Source organism: Salminus brasiliensis, chromosome 5 (genome assembly GCF_030463535.1).
Source record: "Salminus brasiliensis chromosome 5, fSalBra1.hap2, whole genome shotgun sequence".
Taxonomy (NCBI): Eukaryota; Metazoa; Chordata; class Actinopteri; order Characiformes; family Bryconidae; genus Salminus; species Salminus brasiliensis.
Genome location: NC_132882.1, coordinates 44,195,741 through 44,214,373, shown reverse-complemented (window position 1 = coordinate 44,214,373; position 18,633 = coordinate 44,195,741). Strand labels below are relative to the sequence as shown.

General features: G+C 40.5%; 1 protein-coding gene across 2 annotated transcripts in view; it reads left to right on the top strand.

Moving 5' to 3' along the window:
- cd4-1 (CD4-1 molecule) overlaps positions 1 to 18,633 on the top strand; it is a 29,133-nt gene that overhangs the window by 8,341 nt on the left and 2,159 nt on the right. Inside the window, exons 1-8 of one of the 2 annotated variants that reach the window (XM_072679059.1) lie at positions 4,828 to 4,854; positions 7,057 to 7,189; positions 13,221 to 13,283; positions 13,941 to 14,102; positions 14,224 to 14,373; positions 15,980 to 16,228; positions 17,256 to 17,615; positions 18,005 to 18,277. In XM_072679059.1, the coding sequence (XP_072535160.1) occupies positions 13,229 to 13,283; positions 13,941 to 14,102; positions 14,224 to 14,373; positions 15,980 to 16,228; positions 17,256 to 17,615; positions 18,005 to 18,277 (1,249 nt within the window). In that variant the 5' untranslated portion in view covers positions 4,828 to 4,854; positions 7,057 to 7,189; positions 13,221 to 13,228. Of the gene's footprint in view, positions 1 to 4,827; positions 4,855 to 7,056; positions 7,190 to 13,220; positions 13,284 to 13,940; positions 14,103 to 14,223; positions 14,374 to 15,979; positions 16,229 to 17,255; positions 17,616 to 18,004; positions 18,278 to 18,633 lie in introns of those variants that run through there. The other variant, XM_072679058.1, reaches the window with a different exon arrangement.

Here is an 18,633-nt window from a genome sequence, read left to right as displayed (position 1 = left end):
CCACCCTACCTCCTTCTCCATAGTGAGCTGGATGGGCCTAGAAAGTGGTGCCAGGCTGAGGAGGGAGCCACTGCAGCAGAAACAATGCTCTGAAAGCCTCTGAAAGCCTCTGAAAGCTTGGTGTGAAACAGGGAAAGTGTGGGATGAGCAACACTGGTGCGTGAGGGATCCCCTTATTTAGAGAGAACGCAGGCCTCAAGGTCATTACGGAAAGAGAGCTGGGTCACATGGTGGAGATAGATGGTAAGAAGTGGGCGAAGCTCGTCTCCCACACAGCCTGGAGAGCTAATTTTGGCTTCAGAACCCAGCAGGCGTTGCGTTTGTGTGACAGTGCCAACACTGGCATCGGACAGCCACGTATCTCCACGTATCTCTACAGTAGATAGACAGTGTTAACAGCATTAACAGCGTTAACACTCTGTGATCACCGCAGCAGCCTTCTGAGAATGACTAACTGAAGGGAAGTCATCTGTACAGGCGTCTCGAAAGCCATCAGCAGCTACCTCCATCTCCCCTTGCTCTTTCACTGTTTCGGTAACGGTTGCGTTTTCTGTCTGTACGCCCTCTCGCTGTACGTGAGTAATGAGGGATCCCTCAGAACTGGGTCTTTCCTCTCAAAACAACCTATATTTGACAATCCCACAGCGATGAATCAGACGCCCACTGTGTGGGTCCCCCTGATCCTGAGAGTAACTCGCGCTATAATTAGTCACTGGCGGGTCTACGTTTCAAGGCCTTACTTTGTATGTAGCAGATCATTCATCCTGGTTGCCGAGAAAAAAGCCTTAAGATGCATAACTGCATACTAAGCTTACTGAATACTTCATACTGGAATAACTGATTCAGTAACCATGATGAATTATTCCGCAACTACTTTTTAGTGTTCTATCCCTTAAAGTCCAGAGTATTATTGTTATAAGATGAATTATGGTTCAGGACTTACTAAAAGATTTTTGTAGTAAATAAGGAACATTTCATAGTGGATACTGTATAATCCAGAGTAGTAACAGAGTACTCTACTTCATAAATACAGAGTCATACAGAGTATTAAACAAAAATCATAGTAGTTTCTGAATAATTCGTAGTGGAAACTGAATATTTTAAGTAAAAAATTCATAGTGGATACTGCATATTCACACATTCATACATACTGAAGAAAGTTAGTGTAGTTACTGAATGATTTGTAGTGGATACTGGGCGATTTGTAGTAAATATGGAGTAATACATAGTGGATACTTCATCATTTGGACTACAGGGGTTACTGAGTAATTCATAGTGGTTAGTGAATATTTCGTAGTAGATCCTAAATAATTTATAGGTGTTACTGAAAAAGTGCTAGTGCTAGTTACTGAATAAATTGTAGTGGATACTAAATGATTTATAATAAACATTGGATAATTCATAGCGGATACTGAATATTTAAAGTAGAAAATTTACAGTAGTTACTGAAAACAGTAGTTACTGAAAAAAGTTAGAGAAGCTACTGAATAATTTGTAGTGGATACTGGACGATTTGTAATAAACATTGGATAATTCATAGCGGATACTGAATATTTAAAGTGGAAAATTTACAGTAGTTACTGAAAACAGTAGTTACTGAAAAAGGTTAGAGAAGTTACTGAATAATTTGTAGTGGATACTGGACGATTTATAGTAAACATGAGATAATTCATAGTGGATACTGAATAATTTACAGTGGTTTCTGAGTCATTCATAGTGGATATGGAATATTTCATGGTAGATACTAAATAATTTTTAGTTGTTACTGAAAACGTCCTGTTATTTACTGAAAAATTTGAAGTGGATACTAAATAATTTATAGTAAACATGAGATAATTCATAGTGGATACTGAATAATTTGTGGGAGATACTGTATACAAAATATAGTCATTATATCATTTATAGTCATAAAAGATGACTAAAACAACATAGAAATCTCAAAAACTACATCGAAGAACCCTTGAAGTACTCTTAATAAAAACCCAAGGGTTCTTTAATGTTTCTTCTGGTTCAAGAGCAGTGGTTCTTGATAGAACCTTTAAAAATAGTTCTATCTAGCACTAAATACAGAGTTCTACTGTTGTTTGTTATGAGGAAAAAAACATTAGCCTCGTCAGAATAGTCGACTTTTCAAACCTTCCTTAGTGCAGTAATTGAGAAAAGGGGGTGGGTAGGAAGTCGCTTAGGGCCTCCATATGCTCAGAAACGGCCGTGGACCTTTCAGCGGATGGTCCTGAGAGGATCCTGTGACCAATCGGATCCCTCGTTTTTTACGGGTGTGAGATGAGAACGGGTAACCAGGCTGCAGTTCGGGGGGTTGAACAAGGCGGCCTGCTGAGCGTTTCAGGTGCAGGCAGTGTGAGTGAGGCTTGGCTGTTTTTTGAAGACGAGCTCGAGCGAGGCAGGAAGAGAAGAATGAAAGAGGGGAGAAACCTCAGAGACAGATGTGAGGCAGGCGACATGTTTGTTTCGACCTTCATGTGGTTCCCCTGAGCAAACCACCCCTGTCCTAAAGCAGTTCGCTGTTCCTTCTCAGTTTGGCTACCTCTCGCTCGGGCTCCATCTACTTGTCTGTCCTTCAGAGCGCATCTCAGCAGGACGAAGGCCGAGCTCAGGCTTTTAAAGCCAGGTGTCAGGACTGATGCACTTGGTCAAGGCCTCTATTCGTCATGTTTGAGGGTCCAACAGCAACATCTCCAAGTTCCATTGTCTTCTGCTGCAGAGACGCCTGTCTTGTCCCAAACTGGGTTCCTCTGGTAGTTTTCATGGTTGCTTTCGATGTTATTTGACCATTAGTGGACCGTAGGACTGTTGTTGAGTCTGGGTTGCCTGGGTTGCAACATCTTTAAAGGTTCTTTGAGCGACACCAAACAGAAACCCTATTAGTTTCTTGAAGGACCATAATTGAACTGAGATGTCCAACTTTGCAGTCCATGCACTGAAAGGCTTTTAAGGAACTATTGGCTTTTACAGATCTTCTGTGTTGCAAAAACCCCTTTCAGTAAATGTATTGTTGACTCTGCTGAAGTACAGAAGATGGTTCTTGAAGCTGTGAAATGAAACTGGAATGTGGTGCAAGAAAAGAAGAACCAAAATAGCACAACTTGCATGTTCTGAATTGTACTCAGTGGATGGTTTGCTAACACTGAGGTGTGTTCCTGGATTTTTGAAGGAGTTTAGAATCCGAACTTAACTTTAGAACTGTAGGAGAATCATTTTATGTATACTTTTGTAGGTGGGTGAGGGTGAAGAACCAACCTTTTTTGAATTGAAATAACCTTCAAAATAGGTGTTTTATGAAATGACAACGTAAATAAAGCTGAAAAAAAGTTATACATACTGAAAAGTACATACTGAAAAAAGTTAGAGCACTTACTGAATAATTTGTAGTGGATACTGATGAATGATGTATAGTAAACATGGGATAATTCATAGTGGATACTGCATATCCAAAGTACATACTGAAAAAAGATAAGTTACTGAATAATTTGTAGTGGATACTGGACGATTTATAGTAAATATGGAGTAATACATAGTGGATACATCATAATTCACAGTGGTTTCTGAGTAATTCATAGTGGATACTACATTTCCAGAGTACATACTGAAAAAAGTTAAAGTAGTTACTGAATAATTTGTAGTAGATACTAAATGATTTATAGTAAACATGAGATAATTCATAGTGGATACTGAATCATTTGTAGAAGATACTGTATACAAAAATGTTTATTCATAAAAGATGACTAGAACAGCATAGAAATCTCAAAAACTACATCGAAGAACCCTTGAAGAACCCTTAATATGTACATTATATTAATATGTACATATTAAGGGTTCTTTAAGGTGTCTTCTGGTTCAAGAAAAGTGGTTCTTTATAGAGCCTTTATAGAACCTTCTCCTCCAAAGAGAAAGGGCTCTTTAAAGGTTCATTAAAGAACCTTGTAAAGAAATAGTTCTATCTAGCACTAAATACTCTAGTTCTACTGTTGTTTGTTATGAGGCAAAAAACATTTATGGCGCTGTGGCGTCAGAGTGGTTCCAGCTTATTTCCATCTATGGTGTTGTACAATGAAGCCGGTGCACTTTTACAGTGATCTTCAGGAATGGGCTGTACGGGCAAAGTCATCTTAATTGGTCCAAATAGTCTTTCATTGGTTATTGTTCATGTTTCAATCTTTTAAAGATGTGCTTTATAGATGGACCTATGTCGGCTGAGCACCGGATGATGATATTATATGTGCAGTTTTTGAGAAAGATATCATATATCTGTTCATATTAATATCATATTAATCTTTTTCAGTTTTTGACATAATGTAAATGTGTGCTTGATGTGGCACTGGGGTTCGATTCCCAGTGAGGGTGACTGTGCTACGCTACACCAATAAGAGTCCTTGGGCGAGTCTCCTAACACTACATCGGCCCTCCTCTGTAATACGAGTAACCTTGTAAGTTGCTCTGGAAAAGAGCTTCAGCTAAATGCTGTAAATTTTAATCTGGCAGTTGTTTTTTTTTAATGTGGTCTCAGATTTTCTTGGTGATTGGACCAATAGAAAAGCTCCGAAATGACTTGGATAGTCATACAGTCGTCTTACATTGACTTCCAGTTGAAAGTTCAGCAGGTTTTTTGTGTGACGGTTGAATTTAATAGCTTCTATTGTATATATATATATATATATATATATATATATATATATATATATATACTTTTTTGTGAAAACAAGAAGCAGTTAGATACAAGATGAGTCAAATATTTTAGATTCACTTCCCTGCTTTAGGTCCAGTTCTCAGAGACTTTTTGCAGAAGTTTTTCAGCGGGTTTTCAGGACCTGGACTTGTACGAAACTGTAAGACTACGTAAGTTAGACTATTAAATGCATTTTAATGGAGATTTGTCTCCAGACAAACCTTCTTATTTCATGTGGTGGACGTCTACTCAGAAATATAGTGGCCAAAAAGTTTTTTTATGGATTGATGCCATCAAAACTTTACCTAAGGAACCTTTAGGAACCTAGGGAACAGCTCAGTTTTCCAGATCTTTGAGTTTAAAGAACTTTTGTAATGTTTTAATAGGAATCGTGTGCTTTGTTTAACGGTTCTGTAAAGTTCATAAGGTAAAGGGACAAATCACTTTTTCAAATATGGTTGTTTAGAAGACCAAAAATGATTCTTCTAAAGAATCGCTTATAAAAAAACTCTGGTACCATTTTAAAAAAGTTTATTTTTTTAGAGTTTGTACTGTTGGAATGGGTCGCTAATCAAGTCTATAATCTTACAAATATACAGACGCAATATAAGAAGTAAAAATTCTGCCATTTCTCAAATATTATTTATCTTTTTTTATATTTTTACTGTCCAAACTTTTCACAATTCAAAACTTTTCAAAATGTAATGAATGACCACAAAAAAAACATGAGGTTGTGAACCTGTGATTTCAGTTCTTCTCAGGACGTTGTTTAGAAGATTGTGATGTAAAAATAATAATATGCTGCAGTTTGTCCGTATCTAAAACTATCGTTCATCTGTGCAATCCGACCTAGCAGAGCTTTGTTAATGGACTTGATCTTTACGTAATGTGGAGAAAAATTACAATTACAAAGGGGGTGAGGGTGAAGAACCTTCTTGAAACTCCTAAGTGTTGCTTAGAAAATGAAGCTTTTAGATTCCTTTTTAACGACAATGTTAATGAAGCTGTGTAGAGCCGAAGTTTTTAGGGTTTAGAACTAATGATCATTAGAGCTAATGCTAATTTCCGTTGATGGAATGTGTACGACGAAGCCAGTTTGCTTTTACAGAAATATGCCGGTCCAATCTTTAAAAACACTGGTAAGGTTTAAGGTTTGTTGAGGAACTTGAACTTGATGCTCTGTGGAAGAAATTTACAAAGAACGTTCAGAAAGTGAAGATCACGGACGTCTCGGGTATCAAGAACTTTTATAATAAACTTTTATAAAAAGCCCTGCAATCCAAAAGATTTCTGTAGAAGATCCAGTATAAGATTTCCATTCAAAAACCTTGTATGTACAGATACTCTTTGAGGAAACCTTTCTGAAAGCGAGACCAAGAGTGTGAAGAACCTTTCTGAAAGCTGGAAGAACCTCCACACAATGTGAAAGACCCTTAGATTCTCCAAAAAAGAAGATGTCCATTCCAAAAATGTAGGTTTTAAATTTTAGAATCCTTCATTTTTTAAGGAGTGTTGAAGCTGGGGGTCTTTTCTTGCCGTGAAGAGAAAGTAGAGAAGTGTGGTTTTGCAGGCAGACTGAAGCAAAATCCAGACAGCAAGAAAGTTTTCATGACAGCTTATCAGTCGATCAATTTCTTGAACTTCTGGAGGTACAGAAGACGACACTTGCGGTGGCATGACTGCATGTTACGCTTTACAAGAATTTCACAGTAGAATGGTTGCGTTTTATGCAATTAATGGATGGAAATGGTTCTCGTGGAGCGTGAAAACTAGACAGATAGATAGATACATTATTGATATCGAAGGAAATTTAGCAGCCAGTAGCTGCTACAACAATACAGCACAGTAAGACAATCCAATAATTACAATAATAACAATAAATAAAATAAATGTAAGACTAATAGCAGGCTTTTGAAAAAGCAAACTATCGTAACATTTTTACTGTTAAATTTGTTACATTTCTGTGTTTTTTTCCTTTGGAGGTTTCAACTTCCGATGTTTAGATGTTGCTACTTCTCATTTTCCACCATGTAAAGCTTACTTTTTAGCTACATTTTTGGGTAATTTAGGTAAGCACACCTTAAATTTTGTAAAAAATCCAAAAATCTGAAAGATGGACGCTAACATTGTTGTACAGTCCGTAGACTCCAGCTCCACCTCGTTGTTTTAACAGTAAAACGCTGATATAGCTTCGCTAATTCTTCGCCCTATTGCTTATTAGCAAATTCCGTACACGGCCATCGCTCATCAACAAATCCATCACTACTCTGTTAGTCTTATTCTCTTTAGCCAATCAGAAATAAAACGATGAGAAAATCGTTCCGTTCTAGAACTCAGAACCAATAAGTGGACATGTTGTTTTCCCTATTTAGGCCAATCAGGTGGAAGGGAGGGGTCAACACGCTTCTTTAGAGCAATTTTCACCCAGCTCGTCTTCACATCCGGGGAGAGGACGGCTGAAGAGCAGCGGTGCACCATCCGATCGTCAGTGAGTGAATATTCCAGGTACGGCCTCGTTTCATGCTTCTCCTAAGCTTTCTTTTATTTAATGTTGGAATGTAGCGTTATTACATGTTATTACTGTATTATTACACTGTCATATGCATGTAGTGAAGCTTTAATAAGCTTGAGGAATGTGTATATTTCTGGACGTGTCACTTGTTATGGCCTCAGCATGTGTGAATTGATTTATTTGTTAAAATTAACGTCAAATAAGGGAAGTTAACGGATGCCATCAAATTCCCACAAACAGTGCGAAGGGTTTAGCCTCCAGCGACCCGCTCAGGCTTTTATTTTTTGGGCCGAAGTGTGAGCACGGCCTGCTGATTTGATGCTCCAGTGACTTTGCCGTCGTCTCAAAGCTCGTCTGGAGGTAGCTAACGTCTACACATGCCCTCAATCTGCTCTTCCTACTGTTCCCTACTGTTGCATCTGAGCTGTCTGTTTAACCTCCGCCCTGACCACAGCCCTGATCATCTGTCTTTCTGGGTTAGCTCCTCAGGTGCAGCCTCCTGCTCGCGCTATCTCTCACATCTCTCCTGCTTTTGTTTTCTTCTTCTCGCCGCTTTCTTGTCGCGTTTCGCCTCAGCCGTTCCCCCTCAACAAACCCCGGCGCCTCATCTGTGGCTGCTTTCTACAAAAGTGCAGGGCTTCAGAATAAGAGGGTGGACGGCAGCGTAAAAACATCGCAGTAAAGAAAAAGAAATTATATATATATTTAAATTAAGTAAAATGATGTCATAATAGGCTGCCGTCCAATTCGCTACTTCATGCAAGTGTTTTAGAGGATTGGTTGAGCGATGCCATAGAAGAACCACATTGGGTCCCTCAAGAACCGTTTGTGTAGAGAAGAGAGAGTGAAGAACATCTCTTACTATTATAAACACCTAAAGTGGTTTTTTATGATGTCATAATAGGCTGCCGCCCAATCCGCTACTTCATGCTACGTAGTTATTACGTAGTCATGTCATGCACTCTTTCATTCTTCGTTAAAATTAACGTTATATGATGGAAGTTAATGGATGACATCAGCACCAGGATCACAATTCCCGCAAACAGTGCGAAGGGTTTAGCAGCCAGGGACCCGCTCAGGCTTTTATTTTTTGGGCCGAAATTCGCAATTTGCCATCCTCTCAAAGCTCTTCTGGAGGTAAAGCATGCCCTCTTCCCCTACTGCATCTGAGCTGTCTCAGATATAGAAGGTTCTAGAGAAGAACCTTTTGTAGCTCCTTAATTTTTAAGAACGAATGAGCAGAGATGTATTCCTGTAAACGCTGAGGAAGGGTCATCCAGCTCTCTGTTGCCGTTCTTGGAAATTCCTTTGGACGAGTACCATTTTCGGTGAAAGACCAGGAGCAGGCTGTCCATCAGAAATCAGGCTTCTATTAGAAACAAGACAACTGTAAGAAATGGGGTATACGTGAGAACTGGGCCATCTGTCAGAACCAGGCCACAGGTCCCGAAACAGGCCTCCTGTCAGACACAGGGCAACCATCAGAAAAAGGGCGTCATCAAGGGTCTCCTATTAATTGTCGAATGTCAGAAACAGGGATCGATCAGAGGCGGGGCAACCACCAGTGGGGCGACTATCAGAAAAGGGGCTCCTGAAAAAAACACGGGTCATATGTCAGAGCCGGGGGTCCGGGTCCATCAGAAACAAGGCAACAATCAAATCTGTTGACTATACTGGGGACTTGTCTTGACGTTGGCGCTGTTTTACTGACCTCAGTTTGGTTTGAATGTGGAGCTGTAATCAGGAGCTATCTCAACCAATCACAGGTCTAGGTCAGGACTATTTGCAGTAGAACATCAAGAACGAAGATCAGACCTTGCAGTGTGAAATCCAACATCTCCAGAGAACGACACCGCGGCCGATCCTCTGAACCAGTCCAAATGTTTAATTGCTATCAGTAATAACGGCGTGGGATGTTATCAGTAAGACTCTCGGCCTGGCGCTACAGCAGGTGTCCTGCGGGTGTCCTGCGGGTGTCCTGCGGTGGTAGGCATGGGAGCCAATACTTGATGCTACAGCGTGATCCTGAGTCTATAATTACATCCTACAAATACACACTGGTTGTTCACGGGCTCTTTTTTATGCGGGAGTTCGTTGAGGAACGCTTGGAGGTTCTTCAAACTTCAAACTGTGGAGGAACCTCTTAAAGTGCTTTGAGGAACCTTCAAGAAAAGATTTTTAATTAGTTTGAGAAGAAAAGGGTTCCTTAAAAGTTCCTCCACAGTTTGAAGTTTGAAGAACTATATACTATCAAAGTGACCTGATTTACCATGGTAACTAAGACTTTTTGATGTTCCTACCCTTTGTTAAACACCCTCTGATTCTTTTCTCTTTGGCAGAAAACAAGTTGACAAATTTCAGTTTTTCCTATTTCAGTGGTTGCCGGTCAAAAGACAGAAAGTTTCAACAACACGTCGCTGCTGTCCAATGAAAACCATGTATCTCCGTTTTTTGGGGGGGGGTTTTGTTCGTTTTTCGTTTTTCTCTTTGGTTTGAATCCTGTAGCTGCTCTGTTCACTGTGGAAGTAATGCAGGATGAATGGACCAATAGAAATGCTCCAAATTACCTGGAATAAAGTCTTATTTTACCTTCACTTCCATTCAGAGTTAAGTGCGTTTTGACTTCTCCTATAAAGTCGCCATTTTGGAGATACATGGAGATACATACATCTTTACTGGACAGCGACGATACGCTTGTGTAATTTTGTGGAAATAAGGGAGAAATCTTCTACAGGCAACAGACATACGTGTAAACAATTGTTTTCTTCACCAAATTTTTTACCAATTTTTTCTTTATCAAATCAATAAAACATAAATATGAATTCTTAAATATGAAGTCCAATCACAAAAACGTTTATCAATTCTTATATTTTATTTAAAAAAAATAATATATATATATTATTATATATATTTATTATATTTATTATATATATATATATATATATATATTTTTTTTTTTTTTTAGAAATCACATCATTTATCATATATTATAAATCACAGGGTCAGGGTCAAACCATTTAAGAACTTGTTTATGAAAATAAACAAGTTCTTAAACAAGTAATTTACCATCATCAACATCACATATACAACTCAGGAGACACGTGTAGGTTCACTGGTAGGTTTATAAAGTAAATGTCACAAAATATATAAAATAATTTTTTTGTGTTGTAGTCATGGCGACCTATGTCTGGTTCCTATTGTTACCATTGTAAAGAAATTAGAGTTGGTGAGATTTCTCCACAACTAAACATTTTCTCATATATTATCATTTATCATATATTATAAATCACAGGGTCAGGGTCAAACCGTTTAATTTTCAGAGCGAGACACCCCCCCCCCCCACACACACACACACACATTTACCGCCTCAAAACTGATTATTAGTTATTGAATAGTTTAATATATTTATTTATATATTCTATATTCTAATTTATACATTTAAAATAGTAGAACATTTCAAATAATTTTTTCCTGGGATACCTAGCCATTGGGGAATTATACTTGTTTTATTAAATACCAAATACATTACAGACAAAAAATTACAAATCAGCACAAATTCAGTCATTTTCCTAGAAAAATAACCGTGCAAATTTCTGTGAAAGAGAAATAAATAAATAAATAAATAAAACAAAAAAAGCTCAAAATAAAATTTCTTCATATTGATCATGCCGAAAAAAACTTAAAAGAATATAAAGGATTTTACACAATTTAAGCAATTTTATTTAATAACTGAATGGTTTAAAGGTAAACAAAGTCATTTATAGTTGTTTGGTGTGAAACGCACCAAATTATTCACAGTGATGGTGAACGGAACCAGACGTCTGCAAAGTTTAATGCCTCCAGGAGCCCCTCACTAAAAGTTATCACATGAAAGGTAGTTCTGAATACACTGCCTGAGGCCTGAAACATTGTTTTATGACACTCTGTGGAGGTATCTGGCCTAAAAAATGCATTTATAAATATATTAACAGTGGAGGGATACATGACGGGTGTTGTGCGGCAAAATAGTCCACAAACAAAACCCGTTTTTTTTCGAATTTACCAAAAATTTACCATCATCAACATCACATATACAACTCAGGAGACACGTGTAGGTTCACTGGTAGGTTTACATCGTCAATAAAATGTCACAAAATCTAATTTTTGTGTTGTAGTCATGGCGACCTATGTCTGGTTCCTATTGTTACCATTGTAAAGAAATTAGAGTTGGTGAGATTTCTCCACAACTAAACATTTTCTTGCAAAATCCGATCTGAACGACTGCTGATATTTCAACCACTGAATTATTTCAAAATTTTGAAAAGTTGGTGATGTTCCCCTTTAAAAAGCATAGCAATGGGTCTGGACCGGTACGGGCTTTACGAGGCCTTCTCCAGTGCAGATACGTAAATAAAGGCACTTTGGAGGAGAGAAAGAAGAGATTTGCCGAAATCTCACACTCAGAGACGCTTCACACACCCCGACCACAGTGTGCTCTACGCCGCACTCCTGGCCTAGCCTAGCGCTAACAGCGGCGTGTGGTGTGTTTTGTTCTCCCGTCTCGAGCGTGGAGAGATCCGCCTTTCGTGGAACAGGGGAGGAAGAGGGGGCGTGTGGGAGGTGAGGAGGTTAAGAGAAGAGAGGGATAAAAATCTAGTCCCGGCACAATCTCGGCCCACCACAGCCCCACCTCTCCACCGCTCTCTCTTTCTCTGTCTTTGCTGCTATGCTCTCTTTGAAGTCCCCCGCTTGACGCCCCTCTTCCTTTTCTGTCTGTAAACCAAAGCCCACCGCAGAGCTCCAAGCTCTTTCCCTTTCTTCTAACACTCTTCAAACCCCCCACCCCCCACCCCTCCGCCTCAATCACTTCAGAAATCAAGGCCCACCACAAGCCCCTTCCTTCTGCTCTACTGTACTACACTCCGACTGAGGCCGATACATGTATATTACCAGTCAAGACATTAAAGGGATACTCCAGTGATGTTCAAAGTCAATGGTTAATTAATGCGTCTGTATGGTACCATCAATTACTGCAGACAATCATTTCAATACGTTTCTCTGTGTTTACAGAAGAGCCGAAAACCCGTTGTCTCGAATCTGACGTGTAATAGAAGTCAATGGGCAGCTGCTGAATTCCGCGGATAAACGGTTCTAGATATATTTAACCATATAGCGCAGTCGTGAGTCGTGAGGCTGAGACAGGCTAAATAAATCAGAAGAACTAGAGCTTTTCTTTTTAACTGTTCAAACTTATATCAACTTTAATGCAGTAGTTCCAGTGAAATTGACCAAACGATTGATCCTGGGGGCCAAAGTGCAGCTTTTATAACATTACTTCAAATATGTTACTAAATACTCATTACTTAAAATATTAAAAAAGTAATTAATTTTGGATTTATTGTTTTGTTTATAAACCTGCCAAACAGAACAGCCTGACTAGCTTAGCCTAGTTTGGTGGTTTAGCTGGTCTACCAGCATGACCTAGCTGGTTGACCCCTATGACCACCTTGATGGGATAGTCAGCCAGTATGACCAAGCTGGTTTATCCCTTGACGTTGACCAGGCTAGTCAACCAGTATGACCAAGCTGGTTGACCCCTATGACCACCTTGACGGGATAGTCAGTCATTATGACCAAGCTGGTTGACCACCATGACTACCATGACCAGGCTAGTCAACCAGCATTATCAAGCTGGTTTATCCCTTCACCTTGACCAGGCTAGTCAACCAGTATTACCTAGCTGGTTGACCCCTATGAACACCTTGACCTTGACCAGGCTAATCAACCAGTATAACCTAGCTGGTTGACCCCTATGACCACCTTGGCATTGACCAGGCTAGTCAGCCAGTATGACCTAGCTGGTTGACCCCTATGACCACCTTGGCATTGACCAGGCTAGTCAGCCAGTATGACCAAGCTGGTTGACCACCATGACTACCATGGCCACGTAGGAGGGACCACGCTACTGGTCCCTCCTACCTGATGAATGACTGGTTGCTATGAAATGAATGACTGACAGAACTGCCTTTTCACTTCTAATATCAGGGGGCAGGATGCTGTTGCTATGGGTGCTGTTACTCCTGCTGGTCTCGCCTCACTCCATCACAGGTAAGAGTTCTCCACACTCGAACGAAGCCAAAGGTTCTTGTCTGGTAACAGAACCCACCAGTCATTTCCATTCAAATCTATTAGCATCAGTATTGTTAGCTTCAGTCTCTGGGCCGGGTGGACTGTATTTGAGGTAAGCTAGGGGTTGATCAGCATGATCAGGCTAGTTAACCAGTATGACCAAGTTTGTTAACCAGCATGACCAGGCTAGTCAACCAGTATGATCAAGCTGGTTGACCAGCGTGACTACCTTGGCCAGGCTAGTCAACCAGTATGATCAAGTTGGTTGACCAGCGTGACTACCTTGACCAGGCTAGTCAACAAGTGTGACCAAGCTGATTGACCAGCGTGACTACCTTGACCAGGCTAGTCAACCAGTATGATCAAGCTGATTGACCAGCGTGACTACCTTGACCAGGCTAGTCAACCAGTATGATCAAGCTGGTTGACCAACTTGACCAGGCTAGTCAACCAGAATGATAAAGCTGGTTGACAGACCACCTTGACCAGGCTAGTTAACCAGTATGTTCATATCATTTTTGGTCAAACCATCGCTTTAAAGACCAAAACTAACATAAATATATAGTAGAAATATAGTGACATGGCCCCTTAACCTCTCTCTCTCTCTCTCTCTCTCTCTCTCTCTCTCTCTCTCAGGACAAAGACTAGTCTTTTTTGCTCAGGAGGGCGGCTCGGTTACCCTTCCCAAACAGAACTGGACAGAAAATGAGAATGTTTATGTGAGGTGGTACTTTCAGCCTCAGAACGAAATGGAAGTTTTGGTGATTTGGAAGCCCCCTATGTACACTCAGAACACAGGTAGAGCGCTAGCGGCCTTTCTGTATTTATTTATTTATTTATTTATTTATTTATTTATGTCTGATCAGTTTCTGGTGACTGCAGCTGAGAGAACTGACTGATTTCCTTTTCCTGTCTACAGGGAACATTAAGTGGCATCATCGGGCGTCCCTTACAACAGATTCCTCTCTCGTCATCTCGTTCGTCAATGCGAGTGACTTTGATGGAGTCTTCAGATGTGAACAGGAAAACTTCAGAGGCTCGAGTGTGGCCACGTACAGCCTGGTCCGCGGTAAGCTGAGACCCGAGAGACCAAATCAGGGTTCGATAACCGAGGGGCTACATTAGAGGCCCTACATTAATATGTAAATATAGTGAATGGAACTGTGGGAAATGCTCATTCTGTGGCATATAATTATATCATATTATATTGTATTTATTATAAAACTACTAATTTGTAAAATAAAAAATATATATTTAAAACCAACAGTTTTGTAATAAATACAATTTAATATAATATAATGAACAAAATGTATATAATAAAACATATTCATATTTTATTATTAATATTAGCATTCATTATCAAACTTGCTTACACTATATAAATATATATATATATATTATTTTTTTCAGTAAAAAAAACCCAGTAGTTTTATCATAAATACAATATATTTTGTATTTATTCAAATTTTTGTAAATATAATAATATTTTAAATATAATAATATTTATATATAATAGATACAACATATATGTATATATTATATTGTATTTATTATAAAACTACTGATTTTTTAAAATGAATATATATATATATATATATATATATATATATATATATATATATATATATATATATATAAAATATTAAAATATCCTATATTATATCCTCATATTTTTTATACGAACATCATAAAATCTTATCAAAACAACACAATATCACAGTATGTCGTCATGTCAGTTGGGCCCATACTCCAGCCCATCCCTGGCATTAGGAATGGTGCCAATAGGGTCGTCAGGTTTGTCTGTCCCAGAGAGTATTTGCGTGCATTGCGTGTCAGCAATGGGTGCAGCGCTGCTGAATGCATTAGGCATGGTGGCAATGTGTGTGTGTATATATATATATATATATATATATATATATATATATATATACAATATATATATATATTTAATTTCATCAAATTACATAACTGACTAGGTAGTTCGTTATAAATTTTCATATAATAAAATGAATAATTTATGTATCAAATCTGACCTACAGTCAAAGCAATGCTCTGATTGTTTCTATGAACGGAGAGTGCCACCTAGTGTCCTGCACGAGAACCTCAGTCTCATCTGTGTGTTAATTATCAAGTCAAGCTCTTCACAAGTTCACAATAAACAAGGTAGCATGGGAACGTAAACGTCTAGAACCCTGCTACATAGTAAATACATAGAGTCTGCCCATCGGTGCCACCAAAACAGCTCTGACCTGTCAAGGCCTGGACTGCAGAAGACCTCTGAAGGTGTCCTGTGGTATCTGGAACACCAAGATAACATCTGTGTTAGCAGCAGATTCTTTAGGTCCTGTAAGGTGTGAGGTGGGCGGAGCCTTGAGTGCCCATGACCCATTGCCCTTCCTTGGAGCACTTTTGGTAGGTACTGCCCACTGCAGACCTGGGAACATCTCCAAAACATCAGGCAGGTCTTGTGGAGGTCTCTCTGACCCAGTCGTCTATCTAGAACATCACAGTCTGGTTCTTACTCTTGGCCATCTTTCCTGCTTCTACACCTCCATCACCTTCAAGAACTGACTGTTCACTCGCTGCCTAATATGTAGATCAGACAGGAGCCACCAGAACCTTCTCATCAGTGACGTCACGTCCATGTAATCCCTCTCTCTGTCTCTCTCTCTCAGTGCTAATGCCCAATACCCTTCTCCTTGTGGCGGGTCAAGACCTCATTCTGAAATGTCAGGCGCAAAATGTGGAGGTCCCCTCTGTAAAATGGACCACACCCAGTTGCAACAAGTATGACAACAAGTTCTCCGGCAACAAGAACATCCTGATCGTGAGGAACATCTCCAGCCAGCACAGCGGAGTCTGGAAATGTGAAACAGCCGAGGATCCCAGTAGATTAAAAGCCACGACTGATGTGACCGTCATAGGTGAGCTCAGAGGTGATCCCGTTCCACACAGTTGGCGACAACCCGAGACACCATAGCAACCTTGTGGGGTACTATAGCAATAGCACACCACTCAGCAACACCATTGCAACCACCTAGGATCTATCTAGCAACGACCACCCCCCTAGCAACCACTCCGCAACACCACAGCAACCAACCCACAGAGACCAACTGGGGTACCATATTAGCTGACCTCAACCACTTGAGCAACCCATAGAAGCAACTATGGAGATGCCATAGCAACAATCTATCAACCTCATCACAGCATCCTAGCATACTAGCAAATACTAAGCAACCCCACAGCAACTACCTAGGATACCATAGAAACTGCCCAGTGGCCATCTGCAGCATCACAGTAACCACACAGCAAGCACCTAGCAAATATCTTGCAACACTCTAGAAACCAATAAGCAACTCCTTAGAAACCACCTAGCAACACTATAGAGATGCCATAGCAACAATCTATCAACCACATCTCGCATCCGCATAGCAACCACTAAGCCAGTGATACCATAGCAACCTTCTAGCAATACTAGCAAATACTAAGCAAACCCCACAGCAACTACCTAGGATACAATAGAAACTGCCCAGCGACCATCTGAAGCATCACAGTAACGCCCCCCCCCCAGCAACCACCTAGCAAATATCTAGCAACACTCTAGAAATCAATTATCAACTCCTTTGAAACAACCTAGCAACCACATAGCAACTACCTAGGAAGCATCAAGGCAACCACCTGAGACCCAGGCAACCACCAAGTTTACCATGTCAACTTCCTATTAAATGTCTAGAAACACCCTAGCAACCCCTAAGCAACTCCCTAGAAACAAACTAGCAACACCATAGAACATCTCTACTGACCACTTAGCAACACCAAAGAAACCACCTAGCAAAACAGGTTAACTCCCTAGCAACTCCCTAGCGACCACTCAGCAACAGCCTAGCAGCTGCTTGGGAGTGGGTGAACGACCGTCTGATATTTAGCCTCTCTCTTGCTCTCTCTCCCCAGATCTCTCACCCTCTCCATCCGACGGCGTCTACACCTCCTCCGGGTCCCCTGCCACTCTCCCGTGTTCCCTGTCCACTCCAGTTTCATGGAGTCAAGCAGAAAATCAGGGCCTGCAGGGCATCAGCTGGAGCTTCACTCTGCTGAACCAGTCACACAAGCTCAGTCTTCTTACGCTGCCAAAACCCGTCACAGCCTGGAGTGCAGAAAGCTCCAACGGCTGCCTCACAGGGCAGGAGAAGAACAGTGATCTGTCTGTGCAGGTCCAGGGGTCTACAGACTGCAGGGGGACGTATGAGTGTAGCCTGGAGTTTAGCTCAAAGACACTGATCAGCAGGAGGGTGCGGCTGGAGGTGCTGGAAGGTGAGTGAGATCAACTTCATACTGGATATTAATAATATTAGAACTTCATACTGGATATTAATGTTATTAGAGCTTCAAACTGGATATTAATAATATTAGAACTTCATACTGGATATTAATGTTATTAGAGCTTCATACTGGATATTAATGCTATTAGAGCTTCATGCTGGATATTAATGTTATTAGAGCTTCATACTGGATATTAATGTTATTAGAGATTCATACTGGATATTAATGCTATTAGAGCTTCATACTGGATATTAATAATATTAGAGCTTCATACTGGATATTAATGTTATTAGAGATTCATACTGGATATTAATGTTATTAGAGCTTCATACTGGATATTTATGTTATTAGAGATTCATACTGGATAATTTTTCCTGCAGTCCTCTCCTCCCCTAAATCCTCAGCTCCTGGGGGGGTGAAGTTGCGCGAGGGAGACACAGTGAACCTGACCTGCAGTCTGGGTGGTCAGATGCCCTCCGATCTGCAGGTGAAATGGATCCCCCCGAAGCAGTCGTTATACTCTCAGGGTCATTCTCTTCATTCTGTTCATCTGACCCTCCCTGCAGTGAGAGTGAAGGACAGCGGCTGGTGGAAATGTGAACTGCTGAAGAACTCTACGGTCCTAACGTCTGCTTCAGTCACTCTGAAAATTGGTGAGGAATGCGCTATGCTAACTAGCTAACAAACTAGGCTACACATTGCTAGCAGGCGGGTACCCAGCTCTGATGCATCGCATCACACTGAAGTGATGTGGGGAGAGAGAGAGGGCGAGCCATCATTTCATCCAGAGACAGCCTACTGTGCCCTCTCAGGCTCCGGCTGCTGATGGCAAGGATTCGAACCAGCAGCGATCCTCGGGCCACAGTGGCAGAGCCTTAGTGCGATGCACCACTAGCCGGTCATGTTTATGGGGGAGTGCACCACCACTCCGCCACCATGTGTTTCTTTTTTTTATGGGCACCTACTTACGAATGGCTGTGGCATCGTCTGGGTTCCGATGTTGGGTCGG